Source organism: Brassica napus, chromosome A9 (genome assembly GCF_020379485.1).
Source record: "Brassica napus cultivar Da-Ae chromosome A9, Da-Ae, whole genome shotgun sequence".
In the NCBI taxonomy this organism is placed as follows: domain Eukaryota; kingdom Viridiplantae; phylum Streptophyta; class Magnoliopsida; order Brassicales; family Brassicaceae; genus Brassica; species Brassica napus.
The window spans coordinates 2620894-2640747 of record NC_063442.1 but is presented as its reverse complement, the minus strand read 5'-3'; the positions used below and the strand labels follow the sequence as shown (position 1 = coordinate 2640747).

The 19854-nt window shown below is 32.5% G+C and overlaps 3 protein-coding genes across 4 annotated transcripts; all 3 read left to right on the top strand.

Annotated features, from left to right (window-relative positions):
* Positions 1–2457: 2457 nt before the first annotated feature.
* Positions 2458–5874, top strand: LOC106365822 (acetyl-CoA acetyltransferase, cytosolic 1). Its single transcript, XM_013805320.3, has 14 exons — positions 2458–2687; positions 2804–2844; positions 3072–3170; positions 3254–3427; positions 3502–3607; positions 3676–3814; positions 3919–3996; positions 4077–4142; positions 4599–4684; positions 4754–4853; positions 4932–5042; positions 5127–5168; positions 5253–5446; positions 5551–5874. The coding sequence occupies exons 2-13, from the start codon at positions 2811–2813 to the stop codon at positions 5427–5429; spliced, it is 1212 nt and encodes a 403-aa protein (XP_013660774.2). The 5' UTR covers positions 2458–2687; positions 2804–2810; the 3' UTR covers positions 5430–5446; positions 5551–5874.
* Positions 5875–14149: 8275 nt separating this feature from the next.
* On the top strand, positions 14150–14892 carry LOC106428140 (F-box protein SNE-like). Its single transcript, XM_013868885.3, has one exon. It carries the CDS (start codon positions 14152–14154, stop codon positions 14695–14697), a length of 546 nt encoding a protein of 181 aa, XP_013724339.2. The 5' UTR covers positions 14150–14151; the 3' UTR covers positions 14698–14892.
* Positions 14893–16667: 1775 nt separating this feature from the next.
* Positions 16668–19825, top strand: LOC106365823 (protein OBERON 2-like). 2 transcript variants are annotated; one of them, XM_013805321.3, is made up of 3 exons: positions 16668–16855; positions 17281–18397; positions 19079–19825. In XM_013805321.3, the coding sequence occupies exons 2-3, from the start codon at positions 17299–17301 to the stop codon at positions 19699–19701; spliced, it is 1722 nt and encodes a 573-aa protein (XP_013660775.2). In that variant the 5' UTR covers positions 16668–16855; positions 17281–17298; the 3' UTR covers positions 19702–19825. The 2 variants fall into 2 exon arrangements, with proteins under 2 accessions (XP_013660775.2, XP_048595288.1); XM_048739331.1 differs by lacking the exon at positions 16668–16855 and having other exon boundaries at positions 17275–18397.
* The last annotated feature ends 29 nt before the right edge of the window (positions 19826–19854 follow it).

The window sequence follows — 19854 nt, the reverse complement described above, 5'->3', positions numbered from 1 at the left end:
GAACAACTATGGAAGAAAATACCTGCAAAATAAGATAAAATTATTAAAAAACATAGAAAAAAAATTAAAGTCATATTTTTGTAGACTTCCAATGAAGTCTGCTTAAACTTTATGGTTTAGTAAACTTCATATGAAGTCTGCAAGCTTTAGTAAACTTCTTTAGAAGTCTACACTGTCTGATAATTTTCAGATCTGAAAAAATCTATATATTTTGAAATGTGAAAATAATTTTAAATCTGAAAATACTTTACATAATATAATTTATAAGGTAAACTAGTAGCAAATTAATGTAGAGAGCTTGATCTATAAATTTATTTGAATATAAACATGTAAATACATATTTAAAATCTATTAATCTAAAACTTACATTTTTAGAGGAGATGATGAAATCCATGAGTGATAATACCTACCAAAAAAAGATAATATTGTGAGAAATAAACATAAAATACACATTTAAAATCTATAGATCTAAAACTTACATTTTTTAAAGGAGAAGATGAAAACCATGAATCATAATATCTAAAATGACAAGAAAATATTGTGAGAAAGACTTGAGAAAATTTTAGAGAGAAAGAAGATAATGAGAGAGATTTAGAAACAATTGAGAGAATTTTAGAGAGAAGAGAGAAAGTTTTAGAGAGAAGGGAGAGAGTTTTAAGAACTTGTGCAGCCACTTTAGAGAGAGATTGAATAAATTTTGTTTATATAGGGAGACAAAAATGTAACTAGGTTAAAATTTACGATACTGTAGACTTCGTTTGAAGTCTACTAAAATTAAAATTTTGGAGTAGATCTTACTATAACATAGTAGACCTTTTTGGAAGTCTACTATAATAATTTAATTATTGTTGTTTATTCTTTATTATTTTAATAATTTTAATATATGATTTATTAAATTTATTTCTTTATTTTTTAATAGTTATAGTATATGATTTCACTTTTTTATTCTTAAGGAACTTAACTTAGTTTAAATATAATGATTTTTTGTAAAACAAATTGAAAAATATAGACTGAAAAAGACGTCTTCAGATAAATAGACTTTATTGTAGGTCTACGAAACCCTAAACCACAAATATCAAACCCTAAATGTTTTGCTTGATAATCAAAAAGTCTCATTTATACAAAATATAAACTACTAAACATTAATATGCAGATTTAAGTTAATAAAACAAAAAAAAAACAAAATCTAAAATCTAACCCTATGAAATCAACTACTAAAAGACATAACATGTTAGAACCTTTTGTTTCTAAACTATGAACATAGTCTAGCACATGATAACCAAATTAGTATATATTCTTCAAAATTGTTCGATTATATGAAATTTTAATTTATTTACTTCATATTATCCATTATATTGATGATTAATTAAAAATATCACAATAATTATTTTTATACATTTTCAAAATTAAATTAGTAGACCAAATTAGAGTGTAGACTACAAAACAAGTCTATAAAGTAGACTTCGTAGGAAGTCTATATATATGTAGACTTCTTTTATTACGTGTAGACTTCCAAAGGATAGAAACGTAAAATACATTTATGTTTTTTGTTTGGTCATAAGGGTGAAATAGTACTTTCACTACTCCTTTAGGTTGGTTTTGCATTTGACTGAAAGTGGGGTACACTTTTACATTTGACTTGAATATTTGGGTTGGTTTTAGCAAATGTCCCTTTAAAATCTAGTGTTATTCAATTAATAATGTAAATCTAACTTATAAAATCTAGTGTTATTCAACTTTTAAGAATTTAAAAAAAAATTGTATCTTAAATTGATTTCAATTCATCTCTTACGGATTCTCATGAACAAATGACTGAATTCAATATCCAAATTATATTTTAAAATTCATCAAATTAAAAATTTTAAATTTAATAGATTATTAAAAAAAATTGATTTTAAATCTTATGGATTAAATCAATGATCGATTTGATCAGTTTCATTAATTAAACCAAAAATAACTACAAATGAAAATAATATTTGGCATATGAAAGCTTCCCTTAAATGTTTAACATCAATGTCTAACTTCAAGTTTATGTTCAAGATGTGATTTTTTTGTAAATAGCTAAAGTTTCAAGTTTACCTTGTTTTTTGAAGTAGATTGATATTTGTATATAGCTAAAGTTTCATGTTAAGTGCCAAAAAAATTACAAGAAGTTGAACATCAATCATAACTTTTGTAAATAGCTAAAGTTTCAAGTTTCAAACTAGATTAAAAAATATATCAGTTAAAAAAATTATCTAATTTTTGTTGAAATAGATTAGTATTTGTAAATAGCTAAAGTTTCATGTCAATTACCTTTCTTTTTTTTTACAAAAAGTTGAGAACATCAATCATAACTTTTTGTAAATAGTTAAAGTTTCAAGTTAATTACCTAATTTAAAAAAAAAATATTGCCATATGTTAGAATTCATGTAAAATATGGGGTTGATAGGATAAATATACAATAAATTAATTTAAAAAGAAAACAAAGATTTTTAAGTAGAGATCACATATCCGTCGTGTTGCGCTTCATCGTAGTTATCGTCGCTCATTCACCAACCAAGACACTCTGTTTTTTATACAACACACACTCTCTCTCTCTCTGTTCCAGCTATATTGCAGAACTGATTGTCGTTATCATATACGGAAACACGTCACTTCCATCAGCTTCCTCCGTCCTTCGCGCGCTCTCTGAACTGAAGTATAAGGTAAGCGATCCCACTAGATCTCCGCATTTCTCGTGAACCTCTTTATTAAATGGATCTACCTCTTTGATGAGACTTGTCCATTGTTGACTTTCCAACCATTCGACTCCATTGTGTAGATTTCCGATGGCCCATTCAGCAGACTCCGTCAATCCCAGAGGTATCTCTCTTTACCACACTCTCTTCTCTTCCTGATTCTTCTTATAACGCCCCGACCGTCCACGGCTAATGGGCCACCCACGCCCGCTCTCTCGACCCGTGGACCCCATCCCATCCGACGTCGGTCGGTTAATTTCCGAAAGCTCGAAATCATTGTTTACTGAACCTCACATATCACAACTCGGTATTATGTTACAATTCTGTTTTTAATAAACGGTGTTGTTACAGATGTTTGCATTGTGGGTGTTGCACGCACTCCAATGGGTGGCTTTCTCGGATCTCTCTCGTCCTTACCCGCTACAAAGCTTGGATCCGTTGCTATCACAGGTCTGTTTTTCCTTAAAAACAGAGGAGTTCTCTGTTGTACGGTTATGTAGTTGACTCTGCTTTTGCTTTTGTACTGCTTCCAGCTGCTCTGAAGAGGGCAAATGTTGACCCGTCTCTGGTCCAAGAAGTTGTGTTTGGCAATGTTCTTAGTGCTAATTTGGGCCAAGCTCCTGCTCGTCAAGCTGCTTTAGGTGCAGGGATCCCTAACTCTGTTATCTGTACTACAGTCAACAAGGTGTGTGCTTCAGGCATGAAAGGTGAGAACTCTGTTTTTTTTTTGGTATCGTTCAGGAAAATAAGATGAGGGAGATAATGTTTTATGTGGTTTCAGCGGTGGTGATTGCTGCTCAGAGTATCCAGTTGGGGATCAATGATGTAGTCGTTGCGGGTGGCATGGAAAGCATGTCTAATACACCAAAATACCTGGCAGAAGCTAGGTAAAATGATGAAGTATGTGCATATATCTATTTCAGTAGTTTCTTATTCAAAAAAAATTTTAATGCAGGAAAGGATCTCGGTTTGGTCATGATTCTCTAGTAGATGGGATGCTTAAGGATGGACTGTGGGATGTCTATAACGACTGTGGGATGGGAAGCTGTGCAGAGTTATGCGCTGAGAAGTTTCAGATAACTAGGGAGCAGCAAGTATGTTGTTCCTTAAAACCGTGATGCTTGTTGTATGTTTAGTAGGTTTCATTGAAACGCAAAACATTAACTAGTTGATTGGTGTCGAATTGATGAATATGCAGGATGACTACGCTGTTCAGAGTTTTGAGCGTGGTATTGCTGCTCAAGAAGCTGGCGCCTTCACATGGGAGATCGTCCCGGTTAGTATATTTTTGTATCATCTTTTGTTAATGCCCATATATATATACTTGGTGAATACAATAATTGATTGGTCATACAGGTTGAAGTTTCTGGAGGAAGGGGTAGGCCATCAACCATTGTTGACAAGGATGAAGGTCTTGGGAAGGTGAGTTTTGTGTCCTTTTGGTTATATAGATTATACATACATTAATGCCCTGATATATGTTCTCCTAGTCCTGCGGGTCAGTTTCTTCGGTTAGCTCCGGTCGGTTAGTTCGTGTCGGTTGAAATCTCGCCGAAATGAACCGGAAAGAAATTTGGTTAACATTGGTATTGTTTGGTAAAATTTTTTCTTTTTAGAAAACCAAACTAACTGATTACCGAAACAAAAACTGAAATTTTGTTTTAGTTGCTGAATTGAACCGGACTCTCTAACCGAAACAAACTGAAATTTTTTCGACAGGTTTGGTTCGGTTAATAACCGCAGGCCTATGTTCTCCAGTGAACATGAACCTGTCTTTCTTCTTGTTACTCACCTGTTGCATACTATTTTTACATGTAAACAACAATTGAGAACTAAATTAGTATGCTTTGCTACATGTATGATCTCTTACTATCTCAGTTTGATGCTGCAAAACTGAGAAAACTCCGTCCGAGTTTCAAGGAGAATGGAGGCACTGTTACCGCTGGAAATGCCTCTAGCATAAGGTTATATTCTCATCTAGAGTTTTAACTTCTGTTTTTCTTAAGTAAAGTTTTTTGTTTCCCTCTGAACAGTGATGGTGCAGCTGCCCTTGTCTTAGTGAGTGGAGAGAAAGCGCTTCAGCTAGGACTTCAAGTACTCGCAAAAATTAAAGGTTATGGTGATGCAGCTCAGGTACATCGCTTATGATACTGCCTCCCTTTCTTAAAATGCAATTTGTTCCATTCATTGAGTGAGACCCAAACCCTACAGGAACCAGAGTTTTTCACTACTGCTCCTGCTCTTGCGATACCAAAAGCTATTGCACATGCTGGTTTGGAATCTTCTCAAGTTGATTACTATGAGATCAATGAAGCATTTGCAGTAAGAAATAACTGTCTTCTTCCCCCTAAAGAATACAGAAAACTCTGTGACGGCTAATTTTTATTGAACTGCCTTTTTTTGCAGGTTGTAGCACTTGCAAATCAAAAGCTACTAGGGATTGGTCCGGTCAGTCTTCTTACATCATCTGAGTCTACTAAACCTCATCTTCTCAATCAGCTTACTCAAGTGTTTTCTTTTGGCATTCAACAGGAGAAGGTGAATGTAAATGGAGGAGCTGTCTCCTTAGGACATCCTCTAGGCTGTAGTGGAGCCCGTATTCTAATCACATTACTTGGGATACTGAAGAAGAGAAACGGAAAGTACGGTGTGGGAGGAGTGTGCAACGGAGGAGGAGGTGCTTCTGCTCTTGTTCTTGAACTTGTTTGATGCATTTATGAATCCAGGTAACTTGCATGCTGAGTATTGTTCATCAATCCAAGAAGCCGGAAAATAAAAAGGAACATGTGAAACTCATGATCTCCTCCCATGTGTGTGTGTTTGTTTTCAGGTTGGTGAACTATATAGACGTATGTCACGTATCTATGTTTCTTCCAACTTCCAAGAGTCAGTGATTGCAATTCAAGTTTGATATTGGTTGGTCCCTCAATAAACGAGTGATCTTTGATGTTGTTAAATCTATTTAGTTATATGAACTCTGTTACTGTTTCTGTTTCCGTACTTGGTGACCTCAGTTCTCAGTTATGAACCTATTCATTTTAGACTTCTAATGATAGTTTCACCATTTGTCAAACCCTTTTGCTAGTCGGTGTCTTCCTCTTCTTTGTAATGAATACTTTCATCTTCATGCAAATCATGTTATTGTTTTTTTCTTTATGATATCTAGTCACCTCAAATGTACACATATTTGAAAAGGTTGTTCATGCCATAGTTCAAGATAGCCCTGCGACTTTGGTTTTCCAAAACCGAACCGAACCATCGGTTTTTGGTTAACCGGAATTTTTAAAACCTATTCCGAAATTAACCGAATTAAATTTCGGTTCGGTTTGGTTATCGGTTAATTTCGGTTTTCAAAATTATTTCCGAAAATAACGGATTTTTTTTGTTTTTGGTTAATTCTAGTCTAATTTTCCAAAAAAAAAACAGATGTTTTCGGTTAAATTCAGTTATTTCAGATATTTTCGGTTTTTTTGGTTATTTTCGGGGGTTTTCGGTTTTTAAACTTTTTTTTTTGAAATTCGAAAACCAAACCGAACCGAAAACCGAATTACTTTTCAAATCGTACTGAACTAAACCGAAACTGAACCGAAAACCAAAAATTTTGGTTCGGCCCGTTCGGTTAGGACAAAAGTCGCAGGGCTAGTTCAAGATATGTCACTTAATCACTCACTAGTCACTGCACGTAGTAAAACAAACGTAGTGATTATTATCTTGTGGATATGCGTTTGGTTAACTGTACAAGCCCTTAAGTGAATGAAAAGATGACAGCGTTATCCAAATTTGATTCATGGGCTTTTATATTGTGAGTAACCAACACTAGACTTAAGTGTTGGTTTTCAACTACAGCCTACAGGGTAATTTTGGCCACATTAATTTAACAACTGATGTCAGTTTTTCATACTAATAAATGTTAGCTATACGGATTTTATATATTCACATAATTGTTTATTTAAAGAAAAACAATTATATTGAAGTTTAGAGGACTAGGACGAATTTCCAACTTAGGAGCATAAAAATTATGGTTCAAATATAAGAATGGTCTTTGGAAAAGAAAAAATATATATGCATAAAAGAATGGTTATATATATCTACGTATGTGTATTGTGCAAGTAAAGTATATGTGAAGATGAAATTGGATTTGGACAGATGGGAGTGAGTGTGATTGTTTGTTTGTTTATGGGAGGGGATGTTTGTGTGAACCCTTTTTCTTCTTTGTTTTCTTTATCATTGTACTTGAGCTTTTCTCTTTATCCCCTCCTTAACCTTCTTTACCAAATCCTTCTTAATTATTTAATTCAAACGTATTCACTAACTAATATGTACATGAGCTGCGTATCTTATTACCATTCGTCTTTTCTTGGCGTTTTTTCTTTACTTGTTTTGGCGTTAGGGTTGACCTAATGTTTGCATGGTGTTCTGCGCTTGTCTCTCGAACTCAGTAACTTATTATATAACAATGCATATATCAGAAAGTCTAGCTAGTTGATTTGAAAGAAATTAAACATTGGATACCAATTCCTTAGCTTGACATGATTTCTTTACTGCTCTTTTCTGCCACCTACTACTCTTTTTGTCAACTATTACTTTTTCTATCTAATTCTAACATTTGTTTATATTGGATCGTAATTTGTTTTTATATATCTATAACTTCTTTTTTTTTTACGATCCAATATATGTTGATAATATTATACAATAGTCATCAATCAGATGTTTTATATGAGTTTTGTTAAGTTCTAAGTGGCAGCAATTTTTTTTGTCAACTGTTCATATGTTTAAACGAAGTTTTCGTTGATAGAATGTCATTCCAAATAACAATACCGTGTCTGATTTACATGAGAAAATACTATGTTTCTCATCATACCATTTTATGTATCTTTATTTCTATTTTTATTGCCACAATAATGACAAAAGTAAAACACAAGAAATATCATGGAACTATTGTAAATATGTCTAGTAATTAATCAATTTACCAAACATATACGTATTTTATATAGAGATAAATAAATGCATGTTTATGTTAAACAAAAACAATATAAGTTTCTTATCTTTACAATTTTTTTTGTTAATGACATTAAGTTTCTTACATGATTGTATATGGAAATCTTGTAATATATATTTATAAATACCTATACTATCTTCTATAGTTTATCCGTAATCTCCGTTGTTTTCCGCGTGCTTATACTCTCGCAAATTTCCGCGTGCTTATAATCGATCGATTGGTCGATTTTGTCAACAAAGTTTAGCAGAACTAACATTGCTGTTGAATCCCGATTTCTATTTCAAAAGAACCAATCTTGCAAAACAAGGAAAAAGATGTTAGTGTTATTTTCACAAAATAAAATAAAATGTGTATCCCCTTTTCCCGGGGAGTTAAATAAATAAATCCTAGTCAATACGATAAAATATATAAGGTTGACCAATGGCAGAAGCCATTGCTGTCCATCGAGGGGTTTCTCTAGCCGTTTATTCAAACGTCCGATCCCTGGCGGTTCTATCCGATTCCTTATCTCTGATCAAGCTCTTGAAGAAGGGATGGTATCAACCTGAACTGTTCGGTATCATGTTTGATATCTATCACTTTATGTCTTTCTTTGATATTATCACCTTTGATTTTATTTCCCGAAACTTCAACTCTGAAGCTGATTCTGTGACAAAATCAGTACTTGCTATGTCTGTAACTCACTCCACTATTGGAATGTAGAACCCCCTTTAAGTAATGCAATGCTTTGTTTGATCCAAAAAAAAATATAAGGTTGACCAATTGGATGCTGCACATGTCACAGTTTTTACAAAGTACAAACACTAGTCGTCGAAAGAGTAAGTAAATATTTGAAAGAAACTAAATGAAAGAGCATGAAACGTTCAACTATATGATATATTGATCTTTCGTAATTATGTTTTTGTTATTGACTGGATACAATGTTTCCATAATTAGGATACACGAGTTTGTGATTAAGAAAACCAATATAATATATAATCGACATACCACATATGCTTAACAGACAAGCCCCCTTATATACACGGTTACCACCACAGGACAAACAAACCCTATCTATTTCATTTCATTTCATTTCCTTGTCAACATGCATTTCAATAATTTTCTACAGTGAATACATCTGGCTATACGTATATTATACGTATACAATGTAACATATATAGAGGCTAGGACAGCTGAGTATTAAAACGAATTTCGGGTTTTGCTATTTTTGGCGAAATTCCAACGCAAAAAGACAACTAAATAGTTACTTGTTGACTAAATGCTTGATAGATTTTTTTTTTTTGAAAGTAACTAAATGCTTGATAGATGCTTGTTGATTTTTTTGGCTCTCAGATAATGATCTCATTTTTCATGTCATTCTATTTTTTCTGTCTGTGTGGCAGTCTTTTTTTTGTCTTTGCATTTGGATGCTAGTATACGGCTATTGTTCGTTAAAATGATACAAATTTATGCTTTGTAAAATTTGTTGGGTATATATTTCGTTTTCTTTTTTGAAACAAATCTATTTCTCTTTAAAATAGATAAACTTATATACTTTTCTTTCTTCTACAAAATATGGTAGTTCATCAATAAAACTTTAGAAACTTGCGGAAATGACGAGTTGAGATAAAATGGATAAGAATAATATCTCTAATACATATATATATATATATTATTTTTTTATAACCGTGGAGATCCAGCGACCGAAGTCAACCGACTAGTCCCACGAAACCCACGGCACCCCACATATTTTTGCGATTTAACGCTAGTCCGAGTATTTACATGGGATTTCGAAGCCGGGTCCATGTTGGGATTGTTGCTCCTTTAAGATCACTAGTTCACCACCGCGTGGGTATCTCTAATATATATTGATATATTTTCTCTTTAAAATAGATAAACTTTATAATAGTGGTATAATTTATTTTAATGTACTCCTTTAAAATATCATTTTATTATATAGTACAGAAAATAGAAAATTGCTATTTCTTACTCTATTTATAGAAGAAGAGATTAGCAATACCTATTTTAAAGAAGAAATAAAACTGAATGAAGTAAAATTGTCTCTAAATGGTACTATAGAAACAAATATATATAGATTGGTTAGAGATGTTCTTAATGTGTTATAATGATGGGCAAAAACTAAAGACTCGATTTTAACTCCCTCCCAAAACAAAAAGAAAAGAGAATACCTAGTGGAATACCGCTCCGAGTGACATAATGAAATGACAATTATTTTCTAAAATTTGAAAAATGTTAAAATTTCCAATTGCATGCGCCTTTTATATTATGACCAAAAAAAAAGAAATTACTCGAAAATATGTTAATACATCTATATACTGATATATCTACGTCTACATGCATGAATATACCCTGTTTAGATAAGAGATCTCTTTAGATAATTGTACAACGTCCGATACAAGAAAGACGAGAACGTGAAAAATACATGAAAGATTGGAAGGACTAAAAAAATATATCCCCTCTATTTCAAATTATTTGGTGTTAAAGTTTTTACATATCAGTTAAGACATTATTAATTTTATTAATTTTGCTTCTTTTTGTATTAACTAAAGCTATTTTGACCAATAAAATGATACAATAAAATATATATGATTGAAACACTAAATAATATCTAAAAAATAAAACATCATCACTTAGACTGAAACAAAAACAAAACCTTAAGACATCATTTAAAATGAAACAGAAAATGTAAAAAACGAATAACATTGTATTTTTACCTCTAAGAAAATATGGTAACTATTCTCTTATTATCTTATCGATTTGTGTTATATTTTGAATCAATCCAATTTAGACCAAAAAAATTATTAATTTAATTTGTTTATTAATTTATCAAATATTAATTTATAGAGTTTTTACTGTATATTTGTAATTTTATGTATGTAGGTATAAAAGGGAAGAAAGAACATGTTTTAAAAGAAAAACGAAATCTGACCCCCTAAAAACGAAATTGGAAGAGCATTGGATTTGCAGTTCTCTCTCGTGGATTCTTTCCCTTGGACCCTTCCTTCACCTCGATTCCCTTCAAAAGTCACAAATCTTCTCTCTTCATATATAGATCACATGCATACATTAGATATATCTTTACTTACAACTATCCGTCGATTATAGATCTTCACATGCACATATACTCCAACTAATTTTACATAAAATTTGATAATTTCCTCAATCCAACTAAACATCAATATCAATGCATCGATTGGTCTTGAGTCGAATGTAGTATAAATGGTGTTAGAAGCCTTAGTTTGCTGTGGGATATAATCTCCATGGTTTGATGTTCGTAGACGTATACGTTATTGTTTTAGGTGTAAAATATTTCAGGTGGGAGTGATCACGTAGTTGAATGTAATTTTCATGTTAGAAGGAAAAAAAGTATATAAGTTATTAGATGAATTCAAAAGAAAAAACTCTGGCGTGATGGAATAGTTTTTTCGTGATTTATTTTATTTATTTTGGATTTTAGTTTTTGTTTTCAATTGTTAATTAAGGTCTTGTTTTTTATTTGAATTTTTTTTTAGGTTTTGTTGTAGCTAGTTCATTTCTTTACTTTTCTTTTCTTTTCAAACTAGATTTTAGCTTTTTGAAACCAAAGTTGAATGGGAATTTGATCAGTAAGATGGGTAACTAGATCCTTATTTTAACTATTGTCTAAAAAATTGATTAGTAAGATGGGTTTTAGCTAATTCATGTTTTGTATTCTTTTAAAATTTTGTTAAAAAGAATAACTAATTTTATCAATAAAATAAATCTATACTTATGTTTTCAAACAATTAAAATATTATATAGCATTTGTATATAATACATCAAATGACCACTTAAAATGCGTATATTTTTGTGGTTGTAGCTCTTTGTTATTCAAGAAAATTAAAAACAGTATTTTTTGCGGAGAATTGTTTTTTCTTCTAAAGTTTTGTAGGTTAATTAATTTTGATTTAAAATAGTGAGTGAGAGGTTTGTCTAATAGTACTGTTCAGAAACCCAAGGAATCCACACGGACAATATACATTTTAAGCGTGAAGGAAACAAAGAACATACTTGTCGTTCCAATTCCTTATAACTTTCTACGTTACCAATTCATCTTGATTAGGTTTGAAGTTTCAGGTCTCTTGCTAGCTCATTTTCAAAAGGCATTAGAGTCACTATTAGCGAAAATAATCTCGTCTCCATGTACGAGAAAAACCTCAAAATCATTTTAAACTATTATTTTTGTAATCAATCCGATACTTTGATTCGCTCTTATACCATATATGTGAATTACTATACATATATACTAACCAGTTATGTTCAATCAATCATTGGATATACATATGTAGTTTTTTTTTTATCAATACATATGCAGCTTTGTATCAGTGTTAGGTAGGTAACTCCATTGGTTATATCAGGATAGAAGATACGTTGGATATAAAAAGCAATAAACAAATAGTTATAAGTTCCACCGGTAGCTTTTAAAACAAAAAGACAAGTAGTAATGATATATACTAAGGTTATAAAAGCAACAAGAACCACCCAACCAACATTAATTTTATTCTTTTACAGATTGAATATAAACATCACTCCCTCTCTGCTTCTCACTCACACACAATATTTTTAGTTTTTACATATACTAGAGTTTTTAACCGCGCTACGCGCGGATAAGATATTATATGTATTTCTCAATTCTAAGAAAATAATGTATAATATTGTATTACATTATTTAAAGAATATAAAATAAGACTACATAACATAAATATATTTTTTTAATTTTCTTTGTGAAAATCATTATGTTGTTTGATTGTTGTACTTGATTCACATATTTGCATAGATATATGTAATAGATGAATAACTATATTTTTATTATCAGTAAATAATATATATTTATTATATAATATAAGAAAAATAAAATTATTTACTTTTTAAACAACCTTGTCTCATGTTGGGGATTCGGTTATAGACATATCATATTCGAAGAAGACATTTTACAGTTATCAATCTTCTTAAAAGTCAAAAAACAAATTTGAATATCAAAACAATATCTCATACGATCTCTTTGTGGAATAACTACTCTAAAGTAATTGAATTTAGGCATCAAAAAGACTGGAAATGGATGTGCAGATGTGTTATCTAAATCAGCTTTACAAAGTACTATTCATAGTTCATATATCATTTATGTCCATCCTATTTTTTTTGTCCATCATTTCTTAAACATCTTGAAATAATTGATGCTAATTAATAATAAAATTTTGGCTGGCAAAAAAATCAAATTTGTCTAATTATCGCTAAAATATTTTATTAATATTGTCTAAAAAACTTTCAAGTGATATCATAGTTTAATTTTTGTTAGTTTTTTTGTTAATTTTTAGAGTTTTTTTGTATTTAAGATTTTTTCCATATTAAGCTTCTATTTCTTTCACTGAATTGATATATATATATATATATGTCATAAAAATTACCATCAAATCATTTTTACTTATTTATTATTTTGTTTTTAATGAAAATACACCTTTAAATAATTTAATTTAAAATAAAATTATATATTAATTTGTTGTATTCTAACAATTTGATTGATTTAGGTGGATAACTTAAAAAGTTTTCATATAAATCGGGGAAAGCAATCTTATGTTGTCATATTATATTTATTTGTGTATATAGAAACTATATATAATGCTAGTGTAATAAAGAAAGAACATTATTTTTTGTAACTTCAAAAAGATACATTATTACAATTTGAAATTAATCAAAATTGAATAAAATGGTAATTAAATATTTGTAAATCTAATTGTTTTTTTATCTTATTCAGTTGGATTCTCATGAAAAGAAATCGATAGGTTAAACAAATGTTTCAAAATTTGTTGTGTTATTGTTTTGTCTATAAATTACAAAATTTATTGAATTGATATATTTAATTATTGCACCCTTAAATAATATTTTATTAAGACATTAGAGAACTATGTTTTGAGTTATTTTGTCAAAATTGTACAAAAATCTATATTTTTTCATCTTAGAATACAACAAATTTATATGTTAAACTTACTTTTACAAAATTCTTAACTTTGTCACGAAAACAAAAATCTATGCTTTTTCATATTTTTCAATGTTCTCACACTTTCAAAGAATATATTAGCTTAGTCATTTACTTATTTTTTTTACAAAACAAAGTATCGGAGTCTTGAAAGTTGAATTCATATTATTGTAATTGTACATAAGAGTTTGTGATTACATACTTAGTGGTTCTTGTATATGTGTTCAAGAAAGTTTCAATGGCTTAGTGGTAACTGTCCTATATTAATGTCATAATAACCCGGGTTCGATCCTTTCCTTTGCATTGTTTTTCATTTTTTACGAAAAAATAAATAAGATGACGTGGCAATTTCGGGTTCTCTGATTGGTTGATTTTTCTATCCTACGTGGACACCCTCTCCATGGCTTATATTTGCCTTTTAGTATAGTATTGATATTTATATGCCCCTGTGTGATTTCAATAGCTGTATCAAATTATCAATCTTCTCTCTTTGTAAACACGAAACCTCTCTCTCTCTTTCTAGTATCATGTCGAAGAAACGAATTGGAATGGTCGAGAAAAGTAACAACAAGAGACAACGAGTGAACCTTGTTCCCGAGTTCTCCATCAACGACCACCATGACGTGCTGGTAGAGATCCTCCGGCGACTAGACGGCCCTTCTCTATGCTCAGCCGCTTGCGTGTGCCGTGTTTGGTTGGCCGTGGCTCGCAACGACTCAATATGGGAAGAGCTCTGTTTCCGACAAGTGTCACCACGACCTTCACTTTCCATACGCTCCGTTGTGTCGGCTCTCGGTGGCTACCGACGTCTCTACTTCCTCTGCATCCGTCCCTTCCTCGCACGACTCCCTAAGATTCTCTGGAGCCAAGACCAGCTTCAGCTCTCACTCTCTCTTTACTGTGTCCACTATTACGAGCGCATTTACGTCGGCGCCGCGCCACCTTCTTCACTCATGTTCCTTCGAATGCCCGTCAACGTCGTCTGATTAGCCTTTCACAGGAACGGCCTATAATAAACTATTAGTTCCTAAGTGTGTATTATTCTTTATCGTATATTATTATTTGCTACGATTTTTTTTTTATTTGCTACGATTTGTTACGGGTGTTCCATTTTTTCTTGTCAACACTAAGTTTCATCTTTCATTATAAGATTTATATTAATAAACGTGAGATCTTTTTTTCTTCACTCTCTACGTACTGCCAAATGCCAACGTGTAGCTGTTTTAGTGTTTTGTCTCTTCTGCTTTTTTTTTTCCTTTTATAAACAAAAAGTCTAGAGCTCCAAATTCATTAATTCAACTTTTTGTTTTAATGTGAAAAATATATAGAGAAATTATATTGTTTCGCTGGAAATTTACTGCTTTTTAAACTATCCACTCTGTTGTTTTATATGAATACAGTATGATTTGTCTAAATGATAAGATTAAACATGGAAACCAAAGTGAGGAGTATACTGGTTAGCCAACAATCTAGAGTAATACTAGATGATATCTACAAACATACGCATACTAGAGTCCAACGCTTGACATCTTAAAAGCAAGAAATCATAGTCTCAAATTAAAAGTATATAGTGAATAAGACGAGCTAGAAATGGGATGATGAATTGGATATCTTTGTATATGTACTTTTGTTGTTGGAGTATAGATTCGTTAAAAGCGGTCAAGCTAGCTGATGGACCACAAAGACAAAGGCATACAACTTTCTTTGCTAATCCCTATCAAAATCTAGTAAAGGCCCATTCAACAACAATAACAGCCTGCCTTGATTTTGACATTCCCGTATCTACACTGGCCCATATAATTCGTTTTTGTGCTAATTTTACGAACATACAGGAAAAAAAAATCAAAGCGAAATTAAATAAAAATATATACGATTTTTATTGAGAAAAAGACTAGGATAGCACCAAACCAAGTTTTTGTTCCCAAAGTAGCACTTAAGGCTCAAAGTCACAAAAATAGGTTTCATTAAAGAGGTAAATATACACTTATACTCCTTGGGTTAATTAATCCAAACCTTAGGGTTTAAAGTTAAGGGGGTGGGGTTTTGGAATTAGGGTTTAAAATTTTATAAAAAATAAATACTAAAATAAAAAATAAAAATTTATAAAACAGTTTCAAAAATTATTTTTAAACTATATAAAAAGAAAATTTGAAAAAAAAATAAAAAAAAATTCAAAAATTTTTTTTAAAAAAAAATTATAAAAATTTCGAATCTGAAAACATATAATCTGAAACTATAAAAAAAAATTTATTTTTTTTTATTTTTTTATTTTTTTTATTTTTTATTTATTTTTTTATTTATTTTTGTTTGTTTATTTAATTTAAACCAAGGATATTAGGGACATTTTACCCTTTAATGAATGTCATTTTTGTGACTTTCTCCTTCTAGTGCTCTTTTTGTGACATAAACTTCAAAAGGTGCTATTATTGACAATTGCCCATTTTTATTGGTACGAGTGAGTTTGAATGTAGCTCCCACAGTTTCCAAAAATATATATTTTTACATTTTTAATATATCTTTTACTCCTTTCTTTTTTTTTAAATATAAAATCGTTTTAAAGCTATGCACATAGATTAAGAAAATCATTAATTTTTTATATTTTCGAAATAAAACCATCATTAATAATTTATCTAACCACAATTCAACTAATAGAAAAATAAAAAATATATTATCATTAGTCAAACAATATTAATTATTAATAAATATTACATAAAAAACCGAAAATAACATATAATTCAGAACAAAAAAGTTTATCTAAAACGATTTATATCGAAAAACGGAGAGAGTATTAAGTAATATTATAATGGAGCATTATATTACCTTCAAAACGAAATCTTTGTTGGAGTCAATGGAGTGTAAGAAAATCAGGAAAAAATGAAGACTCAAAAGTCAACAAGACACAGAGATCACCGGCTGGTTCGGTGACCTTTACATAGTAAAGAAACCGGCAGCTGTGTGGAGCGGTTAGAACTTTCAACTATTTCAGTCAAACCCCCCCAACATTCTTCTCTCTTTCTTTCCTTTTTTCTCCTTAAAAAAATAAAATAAAAAGTAAATTATTCTTCTTCTTACAGGTTGTCTTTGCTCACTCTCTCCCCCCATCCTCCTTCCTCGGCTACATCTCCCGCCGTCTCTCCCGTTCCGGTGAGTCCTCCTCCATTTTAGTTCACGCCCGGATCTGTTTTCTCTCTGTCTCTTGTTCCCTTGAGTTAAAAAAAGATGGAAACTTTCTTATACGAGTTGGTTTAATCTCGATGCTTGTTTTGAAAATCGGTTTAGATCAGTGACGATTAAGTTAGCTATACAGTCCCTAACCTTTGATTTAGTTGATATTTGTAACGAATCTGTAATATTCTCCGTCTTTTTCGTTTCGGATTTGTTTAATCACATGAGGCGAATAGGTTCGTGTCTTGTAATGAAGCTATAGAGAAGCCATTTACTCTTGATCTTGCTTGTCTTAACGACACAAGAACGTGCCTTTGTCTTTTAGAAAAAAAAAAGGGATTTTTCTAGGGATTTTGACTAATAATTTGGGTTAAAGTCAAATTCATAACTAACTTTTGATGCAGCCCTTTTTAACTTGTTGGATGGGCACATCATCAGGCTCCAACCACCCTCACCAGATGCTACCTCCACGTCATCAGCTCCGAACCGGAGCCCTCGAAACAACTCTCTCACTCGTCTCACACGACGGCCATGAGCCACGTTCCAACAACAACTCTGACGCCATCCGCGAGTCTCCAGCCGAGAGCGCCAGCTCTCAAGAAACATGGCCGCTCGCTGATCCCGTAACAGCAAAGAAGACGACGGCTGTTAAACAAAAGACAGAGCCTGAACAACAACAACAAACCGTGATGCACCACGTCTCCAGCGCAGATAAAGTATCGGTCCGAGACATCGCTAGAGAAAGAGTGGAGATAGTCGCAGAGAGAATGCACAGGTTACCCGACGAGTTTCTCGAGGAGTTGAAGAATGGTCTTAAAGCCGTTCTCGAAGGAAACGTCGAGGAGTTCGTGTTCTTGCAGAAGCTTGTTCAGAGCAGATCCGATTTCAAGAACTCCGCAACGTTACTCAGAGCCCACCGTTCCCAGCTTGAGATCCTCGTAGCGATAAACACTGGAATCCAAGCGTTCCTGCACCCGAACGTGACTCTCTCTCAGTCATCTCTCGTGGAGATATTCTTACACAAGAGGTGCAGAAACATACCCTGCCAAAACCAGCTACCAGCCGACGGCTGCCGCTGCGACGTTTGCGCCGCCAGGAAAGGCTTCTGCAGCCTCTGCATGTGTGTGATCTGCAACAAGTTTGATTTTTCAGTCAACACCTGCCGCTGGATAGGGTGCGACTCGTGTTCTCACTGGACTCATACGGATTGCGCTATAAGAGATGGACAGATCACTGCAAAGAACGCGTCAGGTCGTTCTGGAGAGATGATGTTCAAGTGCAGGGCGTGTAACCACGCTTCCGAGCTGATTGGGTTTGTTAGAGATGTGTTTCAGCACTGTGCGTCGAACTGGGATAGGGAGTGTTTGGTGAAGGAGCTGGATTTTGTTAGTAGGATCTTTCGAGGAAGTGAGGATCAGAGAGGTAGGAAGCTGTTCTGGAAGTGTGAGGAGGTTATGGATAAGATTAAAGGTGGCTTGGCAGAGACAACGGCTGCTAAACTGATATTAGTGTTCTTCCAAGGTAAGTGTATGTGTTTTATTATTGGTTTATATATTTTAACTGATTTAGAAATTCATATAATATTTAAAAATATACATATTTTTAAATGAGAAATTCCTTAGTATATCACTAAAAAAGTTTTTGTCACAGATATAACCTTTAAGGATCAAAATGACTAAAATGTTTTATTAAGCGGTGTATTTTTGGGTTTAGGGTTTAGTGTTTAGAATTTAGTGTTTTGATTTAAAGTGTGGAGTTTTGGGATAGGATGCCAATTTTTAAAAACTAAAAAAATATTAAAATTTTCAAAATAAAAATCTATTTTTGTCATTTTGTTTTTTGAGGTCTATTTTTGTGATAAAACTTAAAAAAAATCTATTGGGAGAATTGTCCTTTTTAAATCTAACATATGAATATTAATTAATATTTACTACAATCCGTCTCTATGTATTTTTAACTAATAAATCTATACAAATCTTTTATGAAATCAAATTTATTAGTAAATCTGTATGATTGAATAACAAGTTATTTGAATTTAGAATTTATAAATCATTAAACCAATAACTCATCTGGATTTTAAAATTATAAAACTAATAACACTAGATTTAGCTGAATTTTCAAATTTATTAAAATACATTTATGAATAAACATTACTGTGTGTGTTTAGTCTAACGCATTTTTGTTATTACAATGGCACTGAAGAGATTGAGTTAGACTCTGCTAAGAGCTTTGAAAACGGAAGTCTGATAGCACCGCAAGATGCGTGCACCCGAATCGCCGAAGTAGTACAAGAGACTCTGAGGAAGATGGAAGTAGTGTCCGAGGAGAAGATGAGGATGTTCAAGAAGGCACGCATGGCGCTCGAGACGTGCGACAGAGAGCTAGAAGACAAGGCCAAAGAAGTAGCGGAGCTCAAAGCGGAGAGGCAGAAGAAGAAGCTTCAGATAGACGAGCTGGAGAGGATCGTGAGGCTGAAGCAAGCGGAGGCAGACATGTTCCAGCTTAAAGCCAACGAAGCTAAGCGGGAAGGCGAGAGGCTGCAGAGGATTATGCTAGCGAAAACTGATAAGTCTGAGGAGGAGTACGCGAGTAACTATCTGAAGCAGAGGATGAGCGAGGCGGAGGCGGAGAAGCAGTATCTGTTTGAGAAGATTAAGCTGCAGGAAAGCTCGAGGGTAGCAGCGTCACAGAGCAGTGGTGGTGGAGGAGACTCGTCGCAGGTGTTGATGTACACGAAGATACGTGATCTGCTTCAAGGATACAATCTCTCGCCTAAGGTAGATCCTCAGTCAAACGAGCGTCATCCTTTTAGATCCAACCCTTGATGCTTCTTCCCTTTTATATATAGTTTTCATATCCTAAAACTCATTCTAAACCGAATGTTTGTAGCCTTAATAACTCTATCTACTGCTATTTTCTAGTTTATGACATGTGTTCTCACTTTGTTGATATCAACTTGTTATTCTATTGTGTGGTTT

Excerpts from the sequence above, each read along its gene's own strand:
- LOC106365822 (XM_013805320.3), top strand. The coding sequence starts at position 2,811 with ATGGCCCATTCAGCAGACTCCGTCAATCCCAGAG. Across the intron at positions 3,171-3,253 it reads TGGATCCGTTGCTATCACAG|CTGCTCTGAAGAGGGCAAAT; the intron begins GTCTGTTTTTCC and ends TACTGCTTCCAG. Across the intron at positions 3,815-3,918 it reads AGATAACTAGGGAGCAGCAA|GATGACTACGCTGTTCAGAG; the intron begins GTATGTTGTTCC and ends ATGAATATGCAG.
- LOC106428140 (XM_013868885.3), top strand. The coding sequence starts at position 14,152 with ATGCCCCTGTGTGATTTCAATAGCTGTATCAAATTATCAATCTTCTCT.
- LOC106365823 (XM_048739331.1), top strand. The coding sequence starts at position 17,275 with ATGCAGCCCTTTTTAACTTGTTGGATGGGCACATCATCAGGCTCCAAC. Across the intron at positions 18,398-19,078 it reads GATATTAGTGTTCTTCCAAG|AGATTGAGTTAGACTCTGCT; the intron begins GTAAGTGTATGT and ends ATGGCACTGAAG.